General features: G+C 47.2%; 2 protein-coding genes across 3 annotated transcripts in view; one reads left to right on the top strand and one right to left on the bottom strand.

The window, feature by feature from the left end:
* Positions 1-1165, bottom strand: part of Itpkb (inositol-trisphosphate 3-kinase B) — an 88149-nt gene extending 86984 nt beyond the window's left edge. The window contains exon 1 of one of the 2 annotated variants that reach the window (XM_021654927.2): positions 1031-1165. The gene's annotated coding sequence lies outside the window, so the exon portion shown is untranslated. Of the gene's footprint in view, positions 1-244; positions 620-1030 lie in introns of those variants that run through there. The other variant, XM_060364810.1, reaches the window with a different exon arrangement.
* Positions 58-19746, top strand: LOC132646548 (uncharacterized). Its single transcript, XM_060365099.1, has 3 exons — positions 58-92; positions 596-1317; positions 17335-19746. The coding sequence occupies exons 1-3, from the start codon at positions 58-60 to the stop codon at positions 17496-17498; spliced, it is 921 nt and encodes a 306-aa protein (XP_060221082.1). The 3' UTR covers positions 17499-19746.
* Positions 19747-20282: the final 536 nt, after the last annotated feature.

Genomic DNA, 20282 nt, shown 5'->3' with positions numbered 1-20282 from the left:
CGCTCTAAGAACACTTAGAATCCCAAATTCTACGATTAGTCACGGCAGCCACGCGGGATGGCCGAGGGAGGAGGTCCAACCGCTGGGTCCCTGTGAGAGGCTGGCCAGGTGCCTTTGGCCAGGGCAAGCACCGGCTATCGAGGATGACAGGCATCACTGCTCCACCCTCTCAGGACGACAGGGACCAAGTCACAGGGAACCTGACCCGGACCCGCCTTCCCCAAACCGCTGCTTGAGCCGAGACCTGGAAGGGCGCTGGGGTGCCCGCCGTTTTCTTTCCTGACCCTGGGGCTTAGGGCTGTGACTCTCGGCCTATGAAAGGCCTGGGAGAGCGCAGGGCACTTTTAAGCACTTAGCTTGATGCCTGTCCGTCTCCAAACAAGTGTGTTTTGTGAAAGTGGGCTCAGGCGCGCGCGTGCGCGCGCGCCCGGGACCAAAACTCCGCAGTATCCTGTACCGGAATCGATACTGGAGGCCCCCTACGGTCCCCTCACCCCCTGCAGCGTGTGTGTGTAGGGGGTGTAAGGCCGTGCATGCCCGCAAGCCTCTCCGTCCTGCGTGCATCCTCTCAGCAAAGACCCAGCTAACCCCGCAGGCTCCGGGACCCACACCCCTCCGAGGAACTCCCGGCTTGCTCGCGCGGCTGCAGCCCGGAGGCCTCCCGAGCGTACAGGCCTGAGAATCTGCAGCCCCGCCGAGTCCGACAACTAAGCCCCCCGGAGCGGTGCAGCCGAGGGCAGGGCCTCGCGCATCCCGGGCAGCCTCGCCCGGCGCCGGCGGAGCCGCCCGCCCGGCAGTGCGAGCCCCGGACGCCTGCAGCGCGCCGGGGAGGCGGCGCGGCGGCCCGGAAGGCGGTGGGAGAGGCGGCTCGTCTCCGCTGCCCCCAGGGTCGCTCCATGCCACACTCCCAAACCGAACGCCCTCCCCTCTGCGCTGCGTTCGGACCCCGGAACACCCAGAGCGGCCCCAGCACGGATGGAGCGGAAAGAGGGCTCAGAAGCAAGGGCCGGGAAGGAGCCGCCACGCTTACCTGCAATTGCTCAAACTCCCAGGTCCCGTGCCGGCGACATGCCTCAGGGACTCGGGGCTCCCACAGACCAGGTGGCTTAAAGCAAAAAACAAAAAGTCCCCAAGGGATTTCCGCAACAACTTATGGAAGGAGAAAAATGTGGGGTGCAAGAAGGGAGAATGTTCCGGCGCAGGGGCCAGGCGATCCCGGAGGGGCCAACGCCAGGCCGACCCTGCGCGGCTTCTTGCTTGGTTGGAGACACGACCGCTGTCAGCGTCTGCTCCCGGCTACTTCAGTGTTTGTTCAATGTAAGATTTAAAAAAAAAAAAAAAAAAAGTTGGGGGTTGGGGGAGGAGGCAGAAAGGCGGGGGCTTGGGGGAGGAAAGCAGGAAGGAAGTTGTGAGCCTGTCTGGGGTTGAACTCAGCGGAACAAGTTTTTCTTTTCTTTTTTTTTTTTTTTTTTTTTTTTCTATTGCTTGGCAAGACCGAGGGAGGGAAACACTTTTAAAAAAAAGTTTCCATTGTTAGCTAACCAAAAAAAAAAAAAAAAAGGGCTTTTAACTTCTGCGGGTTAAAGCTATACGATTTATTTTCCACTCTCAACTTTGCTGGTGTCTAGTTTATAAAGCTCCTTTTGAAAGCTGTTTTTAATAAAGTTTTGAGTATTTGTGCTAAACAAAGGCGCTAGTGAGGGAGCTTTCGGCGTGTAGAAGGAGGTAAGAGCCTGCACGAACAGCTTTCGTGCTTGTACACCGCACAATAGGCAACGTTTAGAAGGTCTGTTACAGGGCATTTCCTTGCAGAGTTGCAGATTGTTAGTGCATCGGGGAAGTAATTTTGGAAGGCTGGGAGCCGCTGAAGGGCTTGCAGTGTGGCTGGTGGATGTGTGAAGGAGCTCCGCGCTATGCATTTGTCTATAAATGCTCAAAGCGACTGTGCCACTCGCATATTTTTGCACTCAGTTCTCAAAGTTATTTTAAGAAAAAGCATGGTCCTGGAGCTGTGGCCTGATCGATATCTGGAGCCGCTTGCTCAGTCTCCTGTGAATTTTCCTGTTTTCAAGCGTTCAACTCCACCCTCAAATAAATGGGGAGGGCACCAATGAACTTTACGGGGCAGGGGAACCCCACCACACACACACACACACACACACACACACAGAATTAAGCCCAGCACTGCAAGTGTGTTTTGCATAATTCCCTAAATCTTAAACCCTTAACATTTGTGAAACAGGAAAACACAGCTGTGAGGCTCAGGAGATTTAAGGATCCAAAGCTTGAATCTGCCCCTGTATCCTGATTAGCCAAAATTCAGATGGAAAACCTGCCTGCCTGAGGCAAAGGACGGCTGGCTTCTTGCTTGTTTATGTAACAGCACTGTGGAAGTGAACAAAGCAACCTGCTGCTTGGTCAGGAAAAGACTCAAGCAAATTCCACACCAAGAGCTTTTCCAACCAAGGATTCCTGCAATCAGACTCGTCCTTTCTGATTTTTTTTTTCTTTAAAAACATGCCCTGAAAGGACTGAACCTGATTTTCCTCCCATCCGCAATGAGGCGAGGTTTTTTCTAGAGTTATCCCGAGACAAAGAAGCCACCTCTATCTATACTCCTCTCCGTCCCTAGTGGCAAGAAGAAGGGTTATCCAGCCCAGAAGACTCAAGCTCTGAAGTCTAATCTGAGACGTGATTGCCCAAGAACCATGACAGGTGTCACCGCAGAAGCAACTGAAGAGTGTAGCAGAGCACACACGGAACACGGAGGACGGCCTTCCCAGCTGCTGAGAGGGTGGTCCAGCTGCTATCACCTCACACAGGCGACTCCGTCAGCCTTCCCGAGCTGAGAACGTGCTTCCCGAATGTGCGCTTAATCTCTGAGTAGTCCTAGGCTTACCAGCGACTGTCAGGTAGGACACTGTAGATGGGACTTGTGACTTGGATGCAAGGGATGACTGGGTGATAATTCAGTGACATGGAGAGGGCTTGGTTGGGTGAAAGTCCCAAATTTGGAGGTCAGCATGAATCCAGCTGGCTCCCACAAAACGAAGGTAACATTTCAATGTAGAATTCGTTACTCTCCAGACACTGTTTTAGGGCTGTGAATACAGGACTGGGGATATAAAATAGGTGACAGAATGCCTTCCCAGCATGCACCAGGCCCTGCATTTGATCCTCAGCACCACCTAAGCCAGGCCTGTTGGCACAGTGATACACACCTGTAATCTCAGCACTGCAGAGGTGGAGGAAGGAGGATAAGAAGTTCAAAGGTCACCATCAGCTACCTAGAGCGTTTGAAGTCATCTTGGGCTACCTGAGATGCTGTCCCAGCAACCCCTGCCCTGCCCCTAACACACACACCAGAGAAAGAAAAACACAATTTACGTTGTTTTCAACCTTATAAAAACACTGTCAGGTAGGCGCTGTTACAGGCCTCATTTACACAAGACAGAAAAGCCCAAAATGACAAGACCTTTGGCCAACATGCGCACAACTCCCACTCCCAATACCACAGCTGGTAAAGCTTGACCAATGCCAGGGCAACCGTTCACAAAGTCCGTGCTTGCTGCTGCTCCTTGCACCGGTTATTTACAGCTAGGTACTCCCTAACTTTTCTGAGACCTCATTTACTCACTTTTGGAATGGTATTTTAACGATCAGAGCTATAAAATCCGTATGTAAAAAAGGGTAGCTGTGTAAAACCTTCCACCAGCATCGCACTTAACAAGGAAGGGCTGGGCAGCTGTGCTTTACAACGAGGAGGTTGGGGTGTCTGCGCTTTCCACTTCTGTTCAGCATTGTACTCAGAAAGCTGAGTGAGGTGGCACGCGCCTATAATCCCAACGTTCCAGTGGCAAATACATTGCAAATTCAAGGCTAGTCTGAGCTACGTGAAACCCTGTCTCAAAAGACAAAGACTCTACTTGATGGTGGAGTCACACAAGAAGGAAACAGAAGGCATTTAAACTGAAAGAAGCAAAACTATTATATATATATATATATATATATATATTAGATAATATGCATGTCTTCAAAAAAATCTAGTGGAACTAACAAAAAGCTACTAGAAACATAAACAAATTTAGGAAACGTGTTATAAATTGTTGTTGCTAAGAAAGAACCACAACCTGGTTAGTTGAAACAACAGAGACTTGTTTTTTCTTAGGGCTGGTGGGGTTGGTCTTCTTCTGAGGCCCCTCTCTTGCCTTACAGAAGACTGTCTTTGCTCGATCCTCACGTGATTTTCCTCTGTGAGCACCAAGGTTAATTTCCCCTTCTTGCAAGGTCCCCAGTCGTATTGGATTAGGGCACAGCATACCTAGCTTAACCTTAATTGCTGTCCAAAAGCAAACTGTAATCTCATTTTGAGGTGCTGGAGTTAGGACTTGACCAGGTAATTACCTTTTAACAGCAAGGTTGAAGGGCAGAAGATCAATAAATTTGGCCCGTTGTATGCCTCTCAGAAATTTAAAAATGCTTACAGTAATAGCACCTTTGTAATAATGTCAAAGACTGTGAAATATTTAGGGATAAGCATGATAGATCATGAATAACTCCTTTAGGGAAAAAAAAAAACCCACAAAACACTGCCGAGATAAATGGATCGATATACCATGTTCTTAGATTAGAGGACTCAATATTCTTGATGTCACGCAAACACAACATCCCAGTGGATTTTGATTTGTTTTTATTTCATAAGCGTCACAGGGAAACACAAGGATTTAGATGAGGCAAAACAGCTTTGACAAAAGAAAATAGAAAAACTAACATCACCTGCTTCAGAAGTTACTATAAAACGAGGGTCCTCAGGCTACTCTTCTGGAGCACCTGAGTTCAATTCCCAGCACCCACACAGTGGCTCACAACCATCGGTACCTCCCAGGGAATCCAAACCCCCTTGTGGCCTCCACAGGCACAGCATGCATGTGTGAACACACACATACAGGTGAAACACCCGTGCACATAGAATAAAATGGGGGGGGGGGTGTCTTTAAATATATATAAAAACGTAAAATTTTCATAAGAACATGTAGGAGGGGCTGGGGTGTTGTTCAGGAGGTAAAATGCCTAGCCTTCACAAAGTGGGGTCTGGGCCCTAGGGCCACATAAACTAGGTGTGGTGGCATGCGGCTCTAATACCAGTGCAGTGGAGGTGGTACTGCATGGCAAGTTCAAGGCCAGCCTCTTACACATGAGACCTTGTCTCCAAGAGAAAAACGGAAAACCTCTTGACACTTTAGGTAAACAAATCTGTGTGTGTGTGTGTGTGTGTGTGTGTGTGTGTGTGGTATGTACATGTCTTTATGGATGTAGACATGTAGAGATGTGCATGTGGAAGTCAAAGACCAATATAGATCTTCCTTTCTTTCTTCCTTTTTTTCTTTCCCTCCCTCCCTTCCTTCCTTCCTTCCTTCCTTCCTTCCTTTCTTTCTTTCTTTCCTTCTTCCTTTTCTTCCCAAACTTTTCCAGACAAGGTCTCTCACTCCCCTGGCATGGCTAGTTCCAAGGGTCCAACTATGTCCACAGCCCTCACCTCCAGGACTGGGATTTCAGGTTCATACCAGCACTCCTGGCCTTTCAGATGAGTGCTGGGAATCCAAACTCAGGTTGTGTGCTTCAGTGGCAGGTACTGTGCCAACTAAGCCATCTCCCAGCCCCAGTACTTCTTAGCTACATACAGATTAATCGCACCACACCATAACTTAAAAGTTCAAAATGTACAGAAGTGGGTATGTGGTTCATAGTTATAATCTCAGCATGCAGAAGGCAGAGGCAGGAGGTTCTGAAGTTAAAGGCCAGCCTGGGATACAGAGTGAGTCACTATCTTCAACAGTACAAAGAACACAGAAAAAGAACAACAGTAATTTTTAAGTGTTAGTGAAAAAAAATAAAAGTGGGAATATAGCTCAGTGGAGGAGTGCTTGCTTAGCATGTGAAATGTTCTGGGCTCACTCTTTGGGACTGGTAAATATATATATATATATATATACACACACACGTACATATATGCATATATATGCACAGATATGCATAGCTGCTTTATTTGAATTAAAAAATAGTACTATGTATATGTATATAAAAGTGCTAGGTGATGCTGTTTATATTCTGGAGCACTGCTCATGAGGAAGAGGAAGGACTCTTGGCCATCACAACATGGGGGGAAGCTTTAAATAACTAAGCTGAATGAAATAAATCAGGATAAAAAAGTATTTCCTATATTATTTCATTTAGAGAAAAAAAAATCACAAGGAGTAGTGACAGAAAGCAGACGGGTAATTGTCTGGACATATCTGGCTGTGGAGGAGGGGCAAGAAATGAGAAAGGCAAAGAGACAGAGGAAGTATCTTTACAAAAATATTTACTTCTATTTTTATTTATGTGTGTATGTATGCCACGTGTATGTGGGTACACACGGTGAGGAGAAGGGAAGGTCAGATACCCTGCCACTGGAGTTACACAGGTAGTGAGCTACCTGACCTGGGTGCTGGGAGCCATGTCCTCTGGAAGAGCAGCAAGTGCTTTTTAACTGCCAAGCCATCCCCTCAGCTGTGTGTTCACTCTCCCGGTTATAGAGCTGATTTCATAAGGATATGCATGTGTGAAAACTTATCAAATGGAAAAATGAGCAATGAGTTGATTTTACTTAATGAATTAAAAGCTCACTTAATAAATAAGTTGGTAAATACGGACACCTTGTTTACTATCAGCCATAGCAAGGTACCTTTTAAAAAAGCCAGGCATAGTGATAGAGACCTATTATCTCGGCACCCAGGAGACTGAGGCATGAATATCAGGGGTTCAAGACCAGCTGGAGCAACATAACAAGACCCCGCTTAAAAACAAACAAACAACAACAACAAACAAACCAAAACCAAGCAGCTAAAAACACGCACAGTACGGACAGATGCAGCCTTTGAAGAGAATGCTATTGGCCCCTGCCCGGTACCACACCTGACATATTCTTACATACCTTCTTGGTAAAATGTCAACTTAGTTTGCTTTCTGGTGCTGCCATGAAATGCTGAACAAAGGCACTTGAGAGAGGGAAGGGTTCATTTGGCTTACAGTTCATCATGCAGGGACAGTGAGGCAGGAACTCACACCAGGAGTCGACAGCAAGAAGGAACACAGGTTTGCCCTCAGGCTTCTAGTCACCTACTTTTCTTACGCAGGGCAGGCCCTCCTGCCTAGGGAATGGTACCGCCCATGGTGGGCTGAGCCCTCCCACCTCAACAGCAATCAAGAAAATGCCTTACACACAAGCCTGCAGGCCAGGGGGAAAGAGGAAAAGTTCTTTCTACCCAGCATGTCAAGTTGACAACCAAGATTAGCCATCACTGATGTGGAGTCGTTTCTTGATGTATTTACTGTGTATTTCATGAACTAACACTAACATGTCCTTATTCCATTTTCTATGTAAGTCTGTTATTTGGGGCACTGTACAGTAACAGTTAATGTCCCTATCTTTGTCCTCTACCGGGGCTTTTCAAGGGCTAGGACCCTAGTTTAATTCCCTCCCCACCCTTAGACTTTCAGCCCCACACTGAATAGGTCTATACATGCTTGTTAAAACGAGAAACTTTAGAACCAAATCAGGCCATCAGTGGCTATTCAAAAGAACCGAGGAAGCAGTACACCAGGAAAGGAGCCAGCTCCCCAGCTGCAGAGAGCTGAAAGACTGTTCCACTACTGCGCTTGGCTGGGGCAAAGGTCTCATCAGCCTTTCCCTCACTCCATAAACCCCATGGGGCCAAGGCATGACTGAGGCCAAGCTTAGTCCCTAAGGGAGGTCATCCCATCTACTCCCAGGCCTTGGCCAGAAACAGCAGAGCGTCTTTGCGCTGTCCTCTGTCTCAGTCCTATTCCCAGGTTCCTTCTTTTGTATAACTCACCTTCCCCTTGATGAATGCAAGAAAGCAGTCATTTAGGTGATCCACTATAGAATGTGAACTGTGTGTCAGGCCCATGATCGATACAGGGAACATAGTTTCTGCCCTCCAGTCTAATGGGGACACCAGGACATCCAGAACACACCAGGCCCACCTTTCAGCCAGTGCTGAGCTTCTTCCTGATGTAGCGGTGTACCCCTGCGCAGGTAACCGGAACTTGGCTTTATATCTGTCAAACAGCACACATTATAATCCTGCCTCTGAGCATTCTTAGGAAAAGCTATTAAGCAGTGCATGTTAAACACCCCAAACGTTATGCCTTCTTAAAGAGTAGACCCTCAACCCGCTAGCACCAACTTCCAAAAAAGATTCAAGAGTTACTTCTAGGACAAACCCTGCCTTGTGCACGGCACGAACTCAGTGTGAGGTTCTTGGGCTTTCCAGGGCTCTTATTCTTAGCCTGGCGCCGTTTTCCCTCCAGATAAACAGCAGCAGTTGAGGGAGGCGCCCCGTGAGCCTGTCTAGCCATCCTCTCTGTTGTAGCTTCAGAATCAAAACAAGCCCCACACCCAGACAGCTAGGCACATATTCAGGCATATCCAGCTACGTCACAGATGCCAGCCGGCAGCCCACAGCCACGCCGAGAGACTGGGCCAGGTTCCTGTAAGGAGATGCTCGGTACCAGTGTACTGATTCTGAGCCCACAGTTGACTAGACCGTGGCGAACAATAGTGCCATCCACAGGCTGGCTGGCACCCTGGCATGGAAACACAAGACGTACAGTTGGATTCTTCAGAATCCATGTCACAGATACCAAGTGAGGAAAACTTCGGGCTCGTGAGGCCCAAGGGACAGCTCTAAGGGAGAGGCCAAGAATGAACAACGAATGTGTGGAGAGACAAGAGGACATGGAACCTAGGTGCTGAGTGGAAACTGCCTCGTGCAAACCATGGAGAGAGACAGAAAGTTGCCCTCACTAGCCTGAGGTGTCCCCGATTAGCTCTGATTAGCCCTGATTAGCTCTGTGTCCATCCTTAGGCACATGAGTTCAGGGATTCCCACCCACAAACCTGTACCTCTTTGTGCTGGCTTAGAACAGCTTTGTTCCGCCTAACCCAATCATCCACTTTGTCCTCCATGTGTACACACACACACACACACACACACATGCCCACACACACATTTGCATCCCCTTACACACACACGCGCACACAGATGCACACACACACACACGTGCACACACACACACTTGTGCATCCGCACAGAAAAACACTTATGTAAGCACTTATCGAAATGCTTATCTAAAGGCTAATTATGCACACACAGTTTTGCTGCCCTCTGCCATCGTCATCAAGTGACGGAATGCCAGAGAGCAAATGCAAACAGCAAGGTTGTGATCCCAGTTGATATAGGGAAGAGAACATTCACTTCCCCTGCCCTGCCCCCACTCCTAGTTAGATGCATTTCTGAGCACACCCGACGTCATAATAGCTCATTCTTTATTCTTCCACTCATCCAATATTGACTAAGCTCACCCCTGGCATTCTGCATCCCTTTGTCTCCTCCTTTTTGATGCCTTACGCTATTTGTATTTGCAATGCCTCCAATAGAGCAGGTACTTACATACCCACTGAAGGACCAGTGTCTGCCTGGCCTACTAATGGGTTTCCTGTGAGCTCTGTAGTGAGAATTCTGGAACTTTTGGTCTTAAAAAAAAAAAACCACAGAATTATTATAAGAATGTGTGTTCATTTTAATTCCAGGTATGGGGCTGTGGGGCTGCTGTTACTTGATGACTAAATGCCTAAATCAGTCAACTTATAAAAAGGAAGATTGTTTGGGTTCAAGAGGTCCGTGACCTCTTGGCCCTGTGGCTCTAGGGTGGCGCAGTTTATCGTGCCAGTAATGTGGCTGTGAGAGCAGCCATTCATTCAGGGGAGCCAGAGACCAAAAATTAAGGAAGTGGGTAGGGTCCCGAGGACTTATCTTCCTCAGACTGCCCCCCCACAAAGGTTGACTGTGTCCCAGTAACAGCAGCCTGGTAACCAAGTGTGATGGTTAGCGTTGACTGTGGACTTCACACCATGTAGAATCATCAGGCAGAGGGTTCTCAAGGGAGATCTGAGAGGCTGGAAAGGGAAACTCAAGCTGATTGGAAATATTTTTACAGTGAAACCCAAGGAATGCTCCGCTTCCCTGTGGACACTGATACAGTTATTCGTTTCCGATTGAGATCCCACTGCGTAGATCTAAATGCAATCTCACACACGTGAATACCCCGGCTGAAACATCATGTCAGGACCGTACTTTAGGCCTAGGGAGATAGCTCAGTCCATTAAATGCTTGTCTCACAGGCATGAGGATGTGAGTTTGATTCCCCAGAACTCATGTAAACAAAACAAAATAAAACAAACAAAGTGGCAGACACAATGGCTCTCACTTGTGATCCCAGCGCTGGGAAGGCAGAGACAGGCAGATCTCTGGGGCTTGTTAGCTTACTTTGTGAGCTCCAGGCTACTGAGAGCCTTTTTCCTTTTCAAACAAACAAACCCCAAACCAAACAAACAAAAAAAGGTGGACAGCACCTGACTTCCACATCTGAACACACACACAGAGACAGACACATTACACACAGAGACGGAGAGAGACACACACGCAGTGAGAGACAGGCAGATACACACACAAACACACACAGACTGTATTTTAAGTTAAAACCATATTGTCTGCTGTCGTTGAAGATCCTGACCCTGAGATCTTACACTAAGCCTTTCTCCACACATTACTTTTATGTCACTGGGATGAGCCCTAACACAAATGACGTAAGAAAAGAAAGATCTGTGAGATCAGGTCTCAGAGCCTGCCACCTGCTTTAGTGAAGAGGGTGAGCAGTCCAGTTCAGGGCTGCAGGAGCCTGTGGCTGAGGCAGTTCACATCATGTCGGACCTGGAAACAGACAAGCCAGGGCTGAGCAGCTTCCAATCCCAGTTTCCCCAGCAAGGATCACCAGCCTCCCTCCGTAGCACCGCCTGCTGGGGGAACACAGCTCCCAAACATTAGCCTGGGGGCAACATTTTAGGTTAAGACAATAATTGGGTCTGTGAATGAAAATGTCTGGTTTTTGTTTTGTTTGTTTGGGGTGTGGAGGGCAGCTAGGGATTGAACCCAGGACTTTACATGTGCAAGATAGGTGCTTTTCCACTGATAGCTTCCATCCCATGCCTATTGGCTGGTTTTATGTCACCTTGACACAGGCTAGAGTCATCAGAAAAGATACCTCAATTGAGAAAATACCTCTATAAGATCCAGCGATCAGGTATTTTCTTTTCCCTTCTTTCTTTGTTTTGTTTTTCAAGACAAGGTTTCTCTGTGTAGCCTTGGCAGTCCTGGAATTAACTGTGAAGTCCAGGATGGCCTTGAACTCACAAAGATCTGCCTGCCTCTGCCTCCCGAGTGCTGGGCTCAAAGACATTCATGCACCATTACTGCCCAGCTATTTTCTTAAATAGTGACAGATGGTGACGGCCCAAGCCCATTGTAGGTGGTGCCACCCCTGGGAGGAGGGTCCTGGGTTCTGTAAGAAAGCAGGCTGAGCAAGCCATGAGGAGCAAGCCAGGAAGCAGCACCCCTCCATGACCTCTGCATCAGCTCCTGTACCCAGGTTCTGCTCTGAGTTCCTGTCCTGCCTTTCTTCGATGATGAGCTGTAATGTGGAGGCATGAGCCCAGTAAATCTTTCCTCTGCAAGTTGGTTCGGTCATGATGTTTCCTCACAGCAATAGTAACCCCAGCTAAGACACCCTGTCATTGACAGACAGCGTAAACGATCGGTGCTATGAGAAGTACCCCCCTCTGCGTAGATGTGCTTGCATGACATCTGGAGGACAAGAGTAAAAGGTGAGAACAGGATCGTGAGTGTGGGATTTCCAGGAAGCTTCTGTGCAGCAGTTTTCCTTGAGGCTTTGATACAGTGGGCCTGGTTTTTGAAGGGGCTCCAACAAGAAGTCCAGGAAGAGGGAAAGAAAGCAAGAATTATCATTTCAGTTTTTTGTTGTTTTTTTTGTTTGTTTGTTTTTGTTTTTGTTTTTTTGTTTTTGTTTTTTTTTTTTTTCACATGGTCCAGGGTGGCTGCAAATCTTCGACTTCCAATACTCTTGGGGTTAGGGATGGGTGCTGCGTGCCCAGGCCATGTAAGGTTTTAGGAATGGGAAAGGAGGTTTTATTTCCGTCCTGAGTCTTTAAGGACAGAAGTTTAAAATATGTCACCTTGCAACATTCTAACACAGCACAGAAGCTATCTCTGTCAGGAAGAGGAAGTTTTTCATGCCTCCATTTCTCCTTTCCCTCACAGTGAAGGGAAGGCAGAGATTATATCTCCACTGCTTGCAAACTGTCCGAAGGCAGAGTTTCAAGTGCCCACAGCACTTCCACCAACATAGCCTATGTAGCTGCTTCCCAGTTTATGAGCATCTTGTTTTTAGCCCTGGGCATTGTTATTAATGCCTTTCACATATCCATCAAACCATTACTGGGTTTTCCAGGCAGAAAAAAAAAAAAAAAAGGCAATGAAGAAGGGTGGTGTTTGTCTTCAGAGCACTCAGAGAGACTCAGAAGGGAGCTGGGCTTAAACAGAATTACCATTCAGCGTGGTTTGTGGTCTCATTGCTGTCTAAGTACCTGGGAATCACAGGTGTGGGCTGACCTTGGGCTCAAAGAAGGGGTAAAAATACATCAGGCAAGGGCAGGGTTTCACTGGGCCATAAGGGTGAATAGACATTTGGCAGGCAGCAAAGGAAGTCTTCTAATAGCAAGGATACATTACGTACAAGGGCATTTACACAGAGAGGCTAGGGCTTGGTGAGGCTACAATAAAGGATGAGAGGGGCTCAGGAGGTAGGGAGGAGAGCAAAGAATGATGTTCTCGGGCACATGGAGAAGTTGATTGATAGCTATGTGTTCTAGTTTGCTTTTGCTGCTGTGGTAAACATCACAGCCAGAGCCAACTGGTTCTGACTTCTATATAGATTTTATTTTCCTCCTCTTCCTTCCCCTGTCCCTCCTCCCTTCCTCTTCTTCTTCCTCCTCCTCATCTTCTTCCTCCTTCTGCAGGATCTCACTCACTGTGTAGCCCTGGCTGGCCCAGAACTCACAGAAACCCACCTGCCTTTACTTGTTGAGTCCTGGGATTGACAGGTTCACTTCTTATTACCTGCTGGAACATCTTTCCCTCTATGGTGTTCCAGCCCTCCCAGCAAAAGAGAAGATTTTTGGGTTGTCATTAAAGGTATCTAGCTTAGTGGTGTAGGTTTGGAATCCCAGAACTTGAGGGAAGGGGGTAGGATGAGGAGTGGGAGATTGGTTTGTAATCTCAGACCCTGTCTCAAAAAGAAAAAACAAAAGCAAAGTAAACCTTAACTCAATCTATTTTGTGCACTGTGGTATGCTAAGCTAAAGCTTGTATGGGAGGGCAGGAAGGAGGGGAGGAGCTTCTCCTGGGCTGCCCTCTTCCCTGCTGAGAGGCCATGTCCTCCTGCTAAGGAAGAACTGAGAAGATGGAGCCTGAGGCTGGTGTTTTCCCTCCTGGTCCAGGGTCCAGCCTCTCTAGAGTCACAGAATACCCAGAAAGCACCCTGAAGACACAGCTTGAGAACAGTATTTCCTCCAGGAACACTGGGACCAGAGGCTGTGCCTGAATCTTCCCATCCACATGCTCTCACTGTGGGCGACACCATTACCAACCCACATCACTTGGAGAACCGAAACCCACCCAAAGAACACTGGGACCAGAGGCTGTGCCTGAATCTTCCCATCCAAATGCTCTCACTGTGGGTGACACCATTACCAACCCACATCACTTGGAGAACCGAAACCCACCCAAAGTATGCCTAGATGCCCACACGCTGATGTCAGAAACAAACATTTCTTCCAAAGAAAACAGACCAAGAAGCAGCATAGCACAAATGGACCATTCAAGGCATGACAGATGGTAAGAGGGGAGGAAGGCTGGGCCATTTTTCCAGGGAGCACTCCCTCAAGAGCACACGGCTTGGCCCCATCTTGTAGATGCTGTTTAACAGCACAGAGTAGAGACCTCATTTAGACAAAATCCCAAAACTGTAGTTCTCACTTGGGAAGTAGAGGCAGGAAAATAAAGCGTTAAGATTGACTTTGGCTATATGCAACCATAAGGACAACCTGAGCTACAGGAGACCTTGTCTCAGAAAGAAGGAAAGATGTGAGGGAGGAAGGAAAAGAAAACTAAATTTTGTTCTGTTATTGAGACAGGGTTTCTCTGTGTAAAAGCACTCACTTTGTAGACCAGGCTGGCCTTGAACTCACAGAGATCCACTTGCCTCTGCCTCCGTAGGACTGGGTGTGTGCCACCATCCCCAGCAAAAGAACTAAGTCTAATCAAGGTGTTGTTTAAACTAACTCTCCACAGTGAAAGGAAGAAAAGAAAAAAAAAAGAGAGATTTAAAAAATTCCATCATTAGCTGGGCGCGGTTGCACATACCTGTGATCCCAGCACTCAAGAAGGCAGAGGCAGGTGTATATTTGTGAGTTCAATGCCAGCCTGGTCTACAGAGCTAGTTCTAGGACAGCCAGAGCTACACAGAGAAACCCTGCCTTGAAAAAAACAAAACAAAAACAAATAAATAAACAAATAAATAAAATTTCTATTGTTAAGGAACTGATGTGCAACTCAATTATTAATACCAAGTCTTTGCCATTAGGTACTAATAGTCATGTTGCTAGTTATTTAAATCTGTACAAGGTGCCGGTTCTCAACGCTCTATGTCATGGATTAAGCATTTCATTATAATGCTAATCCAAGAGGTAGATAATATTATCATCTCTGCTTTATAGGCTGTGAAATTGAAGGATGAAAAGGTCAAATAAGCTAGACTACTATGATTTACAGGTCCTTAGGTGCATGTCACTGAGACAGAGTTTTCCTGGAGTCCCTGAGGCTGTGGGTTTTATCCTTAGCAGAGCAAAACATGTATACATAAATAAATAAGAAGTGAAATGAAGTTTGGCCTGTTGTAAAAAAAAAAAATGGAATGGTCATTAAATAATCATCTAAACACTCACTATAAAAGGGCATTAGAAAAGATGATTGCTGAAGCCTGCTGGCCATAAACGTCTGTGAATCCTTCATTGCTAGCAAAGAGAAGTTTCATTCTTTTACTTAGGAAAGGAGTGCCCTCCATCATCCATAGAGCCAAATTTCCCCACCAGGGATAAAAATGTCAGCAGAATGCTGTAGTTCAGTGATCAGATGCAGGTGGTACCCAAATGAGCCCACTCAGCCACTCATTCACTTACCCGCCCACCTATCTGTCCACCTAGCCAACACCCACCCACCCATCCACCCACCCATCCACCCACCCACCCACCCATCCACCCACCCATCCACCCATCCACCCACCCATTCACCCACCGACCCATCCTTTTCATTCTCCATCATCTTTTCATTCATACAGAACTTAAGTTTCTATTGTGGCCAAATTATTCGTGGCAAGTTAAAATGTTACAAGAGAGCACTGTCCTTAATCTTGGCCTTAGGAGTCAGGTATCCCAGGTTTCAAATGCTGTTAGCTGCAATGCAGTTGCTGTATAATTTGGGGCAAAGCTTTTTAATTTCTCTGAGATTTAATTCTGATTCTCTGAGTAGTTTTATAACTAGAATACAAGGTTCGACAACTCCTTATCTCACCTTTAAAGGAAAAGTATTCTCAGGGGCATCCTAGTGCTAACAAACTCATTTTTGTTATAAAGTTACTTAAATAAATACAAACAAATTATAAATAAACTGTATTGTGAGAAGTCTTCTGCAAGAGCAAAACCAAAATAAATTACAAAATAAGACGCCCTCCACTGCCTCCCACTTCCACAGACAAATAGCCTTTAAAACTTTTTTAAATTGGCAGCTACTTGGGAAGACATTTTTATACCATTACTCAGCGTATTCCTGGGTCTCCTACCGGCCAAGTCTCTGTGGAGATACACATGAAGCAGGTTCTTTGTACAGAAATAAAGGTTTGGGGCGGAGGTCTAGCTCAGTGGTAGAGCCCTGGTCTAGCATGCATGGGCTCTGCTCTATCTCTAGCAAGGAAGAAGGAAGGAAGGGAGGGAGGGAGGGAGGGAGGGAGGGAGGGAGGGAGGGAGGGAGGGAGGGAGGGAAGAAGGAAGGAAGGAAGGAAAGAAGGAAGGAAGGAAGGAAGGAAGGAAGGAAGGAAGGAAGGAAGGAAGGAAGGGTCCCTTACAGGCTCATGTCTGAATGACTGGTCCTCATCTGTCAGCACCGTTCAGGGAGGTTCTGAAAGCTTTGGGAGGTAGGGTCTAGGTGGTGGAACAGGGTCCCTGAAGTGGTCACTTGAAGGTTATGCTCGGTGCAGATTCCTCTCCATCCCTGATCCTGGTTTGCCCTGACATGAATCAGCTCTAGCAGATGTACCTGCTACCATCATCTGAGCTGCTTTCCACATCTTCCCTCCACCACAACAAAAACCATGAGCCAAGATAAGCCTTTCCTCTTTTAAGTTGTCCTGTCAGATGCTGTCACAACACAGGAGTAACTGAGCATTTAGGGTGGTACACCCCAGCAGTGCCTTTCCGTTCCATTCTGTCTCATTTCTTTCCCAGAGGCTGCGCCAAGCCTCTGAAGCAGTGGTTCTCAACCTGTGGGTCACTTCTTCTTTGTGTGTGTGTGGAGGCAAATGGTTGCCTAAGGGCACCAGAAAACAGAAGCCTACATTCTGATTCGTAACAGCAGCAAAATTATAAAGTAACAATGAAAATAATTTTATGGCTGCAGGTCGCCACAACATAAGGAACTGTATGAAAGGGTCCCAGCATTAGGAAGGTTCTGAACCACTGGCCTAAAGTTGATTTTACCACCTTCTAGCCTCAGCTTGAGAAATGTGACACACTTTTTCTTTTTTTCTTTGAGAGATGAGGTCACCAACGTCATGAAGGGGGTCTGAGATGGGAGGACGTAAGGAGACTACGTAGGGAGGAGGCATTTTGCCTCTGCAGCCTAAAGCCCCAACAGCGGTGAATGCTCAGGTTTATTAAAAAGAAGGGGTGAAAAGTATTGAATAAGATCATTTCAGTGTTTTAAAACTGATAAGAACAGTTAAACTCAGAGAGGTGAACTGACACACAGCTGTGGAGGCTTGTTTGGACTCAGTCGGCCTGGCATTAAAGCCCACACTCACGCCACTCCTCAGCTGCTGTGGGTAGAGCTCACAGGACTTCTGAGAAGGAAGGAAGGCAAGGTGAGAGGAGACAGAGGAGATAACAGGCCGTGAGGATGGAGGCTTAGCTGGAGACAAGTCAGGGGCAAGGCTCTCTGCACTGTGAATTTCAGTGTTACCTGTCGGGCCTGGAGGCAGGAAGGAGCCGCCTTCTCTCACATGTCTCGGTGTTGTCTGTTGCAGATGCCAAGCTAGCCAAACCAGTGGCTCCCAGGAATTCTCCTGTCGCTGCCACTCACCCTCCTGTTGGAGCACTGGGATCTCAGACCTGTGCACTACCACACCCAACCTCTTGTGGGCTCTGCGGATTCAAACACAGTTCCTCGCTTTTGTGCCGCAAGTGCTGAAGGGGTCTGAGGTGGGAGGACATGAGGAGACTACCCAGATTCACATGACATATCCCAACATGGACAGACATATTTACTCACTGTAGCAAATAATTTTTTAAAAGGTTATTAGCTACAGTAAAATTAGTGTTTATTTAGCAATAGACAGCCATTTGTGTCATTAATGAATGTAATTTATGTTTGTGACAACTGGCCACGGGCCTACCTTTGAAATCTCTGCTAATTGAATGAAGAATGGAAACCCATAAAACACAGACTCCTATCTGCCCAATGGAGACAGTCTTTCCTGGCTCTGACCTGCATGTCAGTTTCGTCACTGAAGTCCCTTGAGGTCCAAGTCAACCCTGCCACGTCAGCTTGATTCCCCCATTATCCAACCCAGAGACTGTGGCTACCCCAGCAGCCCCTGAGACTGCACACGGAGATTCAGGATGAAATCATCACCCCAGGCCTCAAACATGTCCAAGTGGGCTGGAGGAAGGCAGGATGGAAGCTGGGAAATCTCTCTTCCAACCCAGACAGCTGACTAGATTGATTTCCAGGTCGCGATCTGCGCTGAAGTCATTGTTTCCAGGCTCTGAGTCATGGCCCAAGGTAAACCTTCCCAGGCTTCCCCCCCGACCTCCTGTCTGACACTACCACTGGGGTGTCTACGCCCTGCCTCAGCTTTGCCCCACCAGTTAGGGCATGATCGTACCTTGGTCCTGCTGGGTTTTGGAACCTCAGATGACTCATGCTGTGCACTTGAGTGGATGCAAAAAGGAGCAAACCATTCCCGTGGCTGAAGGCAGCCGGAGGACTTCAAGTTGGTGACAGGCGTGACACCCATCTGCAACGCTTTTCTTTTCTTATTTCTAGAGACATTTTATGAGCCCTGGAGGTTGATGGAAGCGGACTCTGTCCCTGATCTCTCCCCATCTTTAAATGCAGAGTTTTTGCTAATTTTTTTATTTTTTTATTTTTACTTTTGCATTTCCCACTGCGACTGGAAAGTCAGAGGCTGCCATTGTGGAGGAAAGGGGTAAGATGGGGGAAGTGAAGAACTGGACTGATTTTCGGCCAAAGTGAAGGCTCCAGGGCAACAAGCTAAATTTGGTCAACAATGCGAAGGTTCTGCCTCCCTGAAGGAACTGTGTGTGCTATCCAAACTGGAAGACTGACTGCTGACACAGGTCCAGAGACACGGCAGACAGAGCCTGGTTGCTCTGCCCGCCAGCCTTCCCTGTCTCACCTTCTGCACAGGAAACCAAAGGAGAAAAATGAGAACAGAAGGAAGTTTGGAACAATTACAAGGGGATGAAGTTGCCCAAACATGAGCAAAATGAAAAGATAAAGCAAAGCAAACGTGAAACCCAAGTGTGAGGAGAAAGGGGAAAATGAACACAAGAAATGAATGCCAAGAAATGGTCAGGAACCATGTGAGAGGGATTCGGGGAGCTCAGGCAGGAGATGGCCACCTCTCCCATTCTCCACGCTGCACGGCATCACGAAAGCATGAGCCCGTCAAATAAACTGAAAACCCAAAGATGGGTGCTGGTACAAGTTAAAAGCAAGATGTCGTCTATGAACTCATGTGTTGGGATACTTGGTCCCCATCTGGTGGTGATCTTTGGGGAGTCCCCAAGAGATGGGCTTTGGGATTAGAGTGGGCTTCCTTTTCTGCCTGAGCTCTGTACTTGTTGGACCACAGAGACACAACAAGCCAAATACCAAGCTCCCTCTGTCATGGAGCCAGTTGCTCCAGCTGCCGTGCTGTTCTGTGGCCGTGATGGATTGGATCCCCTGAATCATGAGCCAGAATGATCTCCCTAGATTGCTTCTGTATGTATGTTATGCTAGCCGTTTTAAAACTGCTCACACAGGTGAACAACAGAAACAGAAGGGAAAGTGATCTTAGATTTAAGGAAATGAGGAGCCACATCATCATGGAATTAAAATATAAATGAGAAGAAACAATACCATTGACCTCTGGGCTAAAACCTTCAGGAAAAGCTGATGATAATCAGACAACAAAGGTGTGGGTAGTGAAGGGGGTCAAAGGCAGTTAATACGAAGGAGCCCAGTACAAGGAATTAAAGATGCGCTCAGAAGTATGACCAGGGATATGGAGGTGGCTAGGCCAACCTGAGTCTGGACCCCGAAAGCCACATGGTAGGAAGACAGAACTGACTCCTCTAAATTGCCCTCTGACTGCCTCATGTATGCCACGGCGGGCATGTATACACAAATAAATATAATTTTTAAAAAAATGTTGTGAGGCGTGATTAAGTATGTTTCTCTGAGATAGAGTACTGAATATAATAATAAACAGACTAGTGTGTTGTAAGAAAATGTGATAGAGAATGTGAAGGAAGTACTCAATGAAGTATGTTACAATTAAGAGCAAAAGTTAACGCAGACTCCGATGTTGCTGGAGAAATGCCTCAGTGCTTAAAAGCTCTTGCTGCTCTTCCAGAGGACCTGGGTTCAGTTCCCTGCCTGCATTTCAGGCAGCTCACACCCATCTGTAATCCCAACTCAGAGGCCCTGATGTCTCTGGCTCCACAGGCTGCCCTCCCACTCACCTGCACATACACACGTGCAGACACAAACACCTACACACAATTAAAATGAACGAAAACAAATCTTTTAGAGGAAATTCTTCAAGCATCTTAACAGAACAGGCAGACCAGACCAGGGGAGCCAACGCTGGCCGGGTCCAGTTTTCTTCGCAGCCACATACAAGATCAGGTGGATCCCAGGAACGCAGCTGCAGGCCTCTGACCACTCAAAAAAAAAAAAAAA

The sequence above is a fragment of the Meriones unguiculatus genome, chromosome 11, assembly GCF_030254825.1.
Source record: "Meriones unguiculatus strain TT.TT164.6M chromosome 11, Bangor_MerUng_6.1, whole genome shotgun sequence".
NCBI lineage: Eukaryota > Metazoa > Chordata > Mammalia > Rodentia > Muridae > Meriones > Meriones unguiculatus.
The sequence above is the reverse complement of the archived record's forward strand: the minus strand, read 5'-3'. Positions and strand labels throughout refer to the sequence as shown.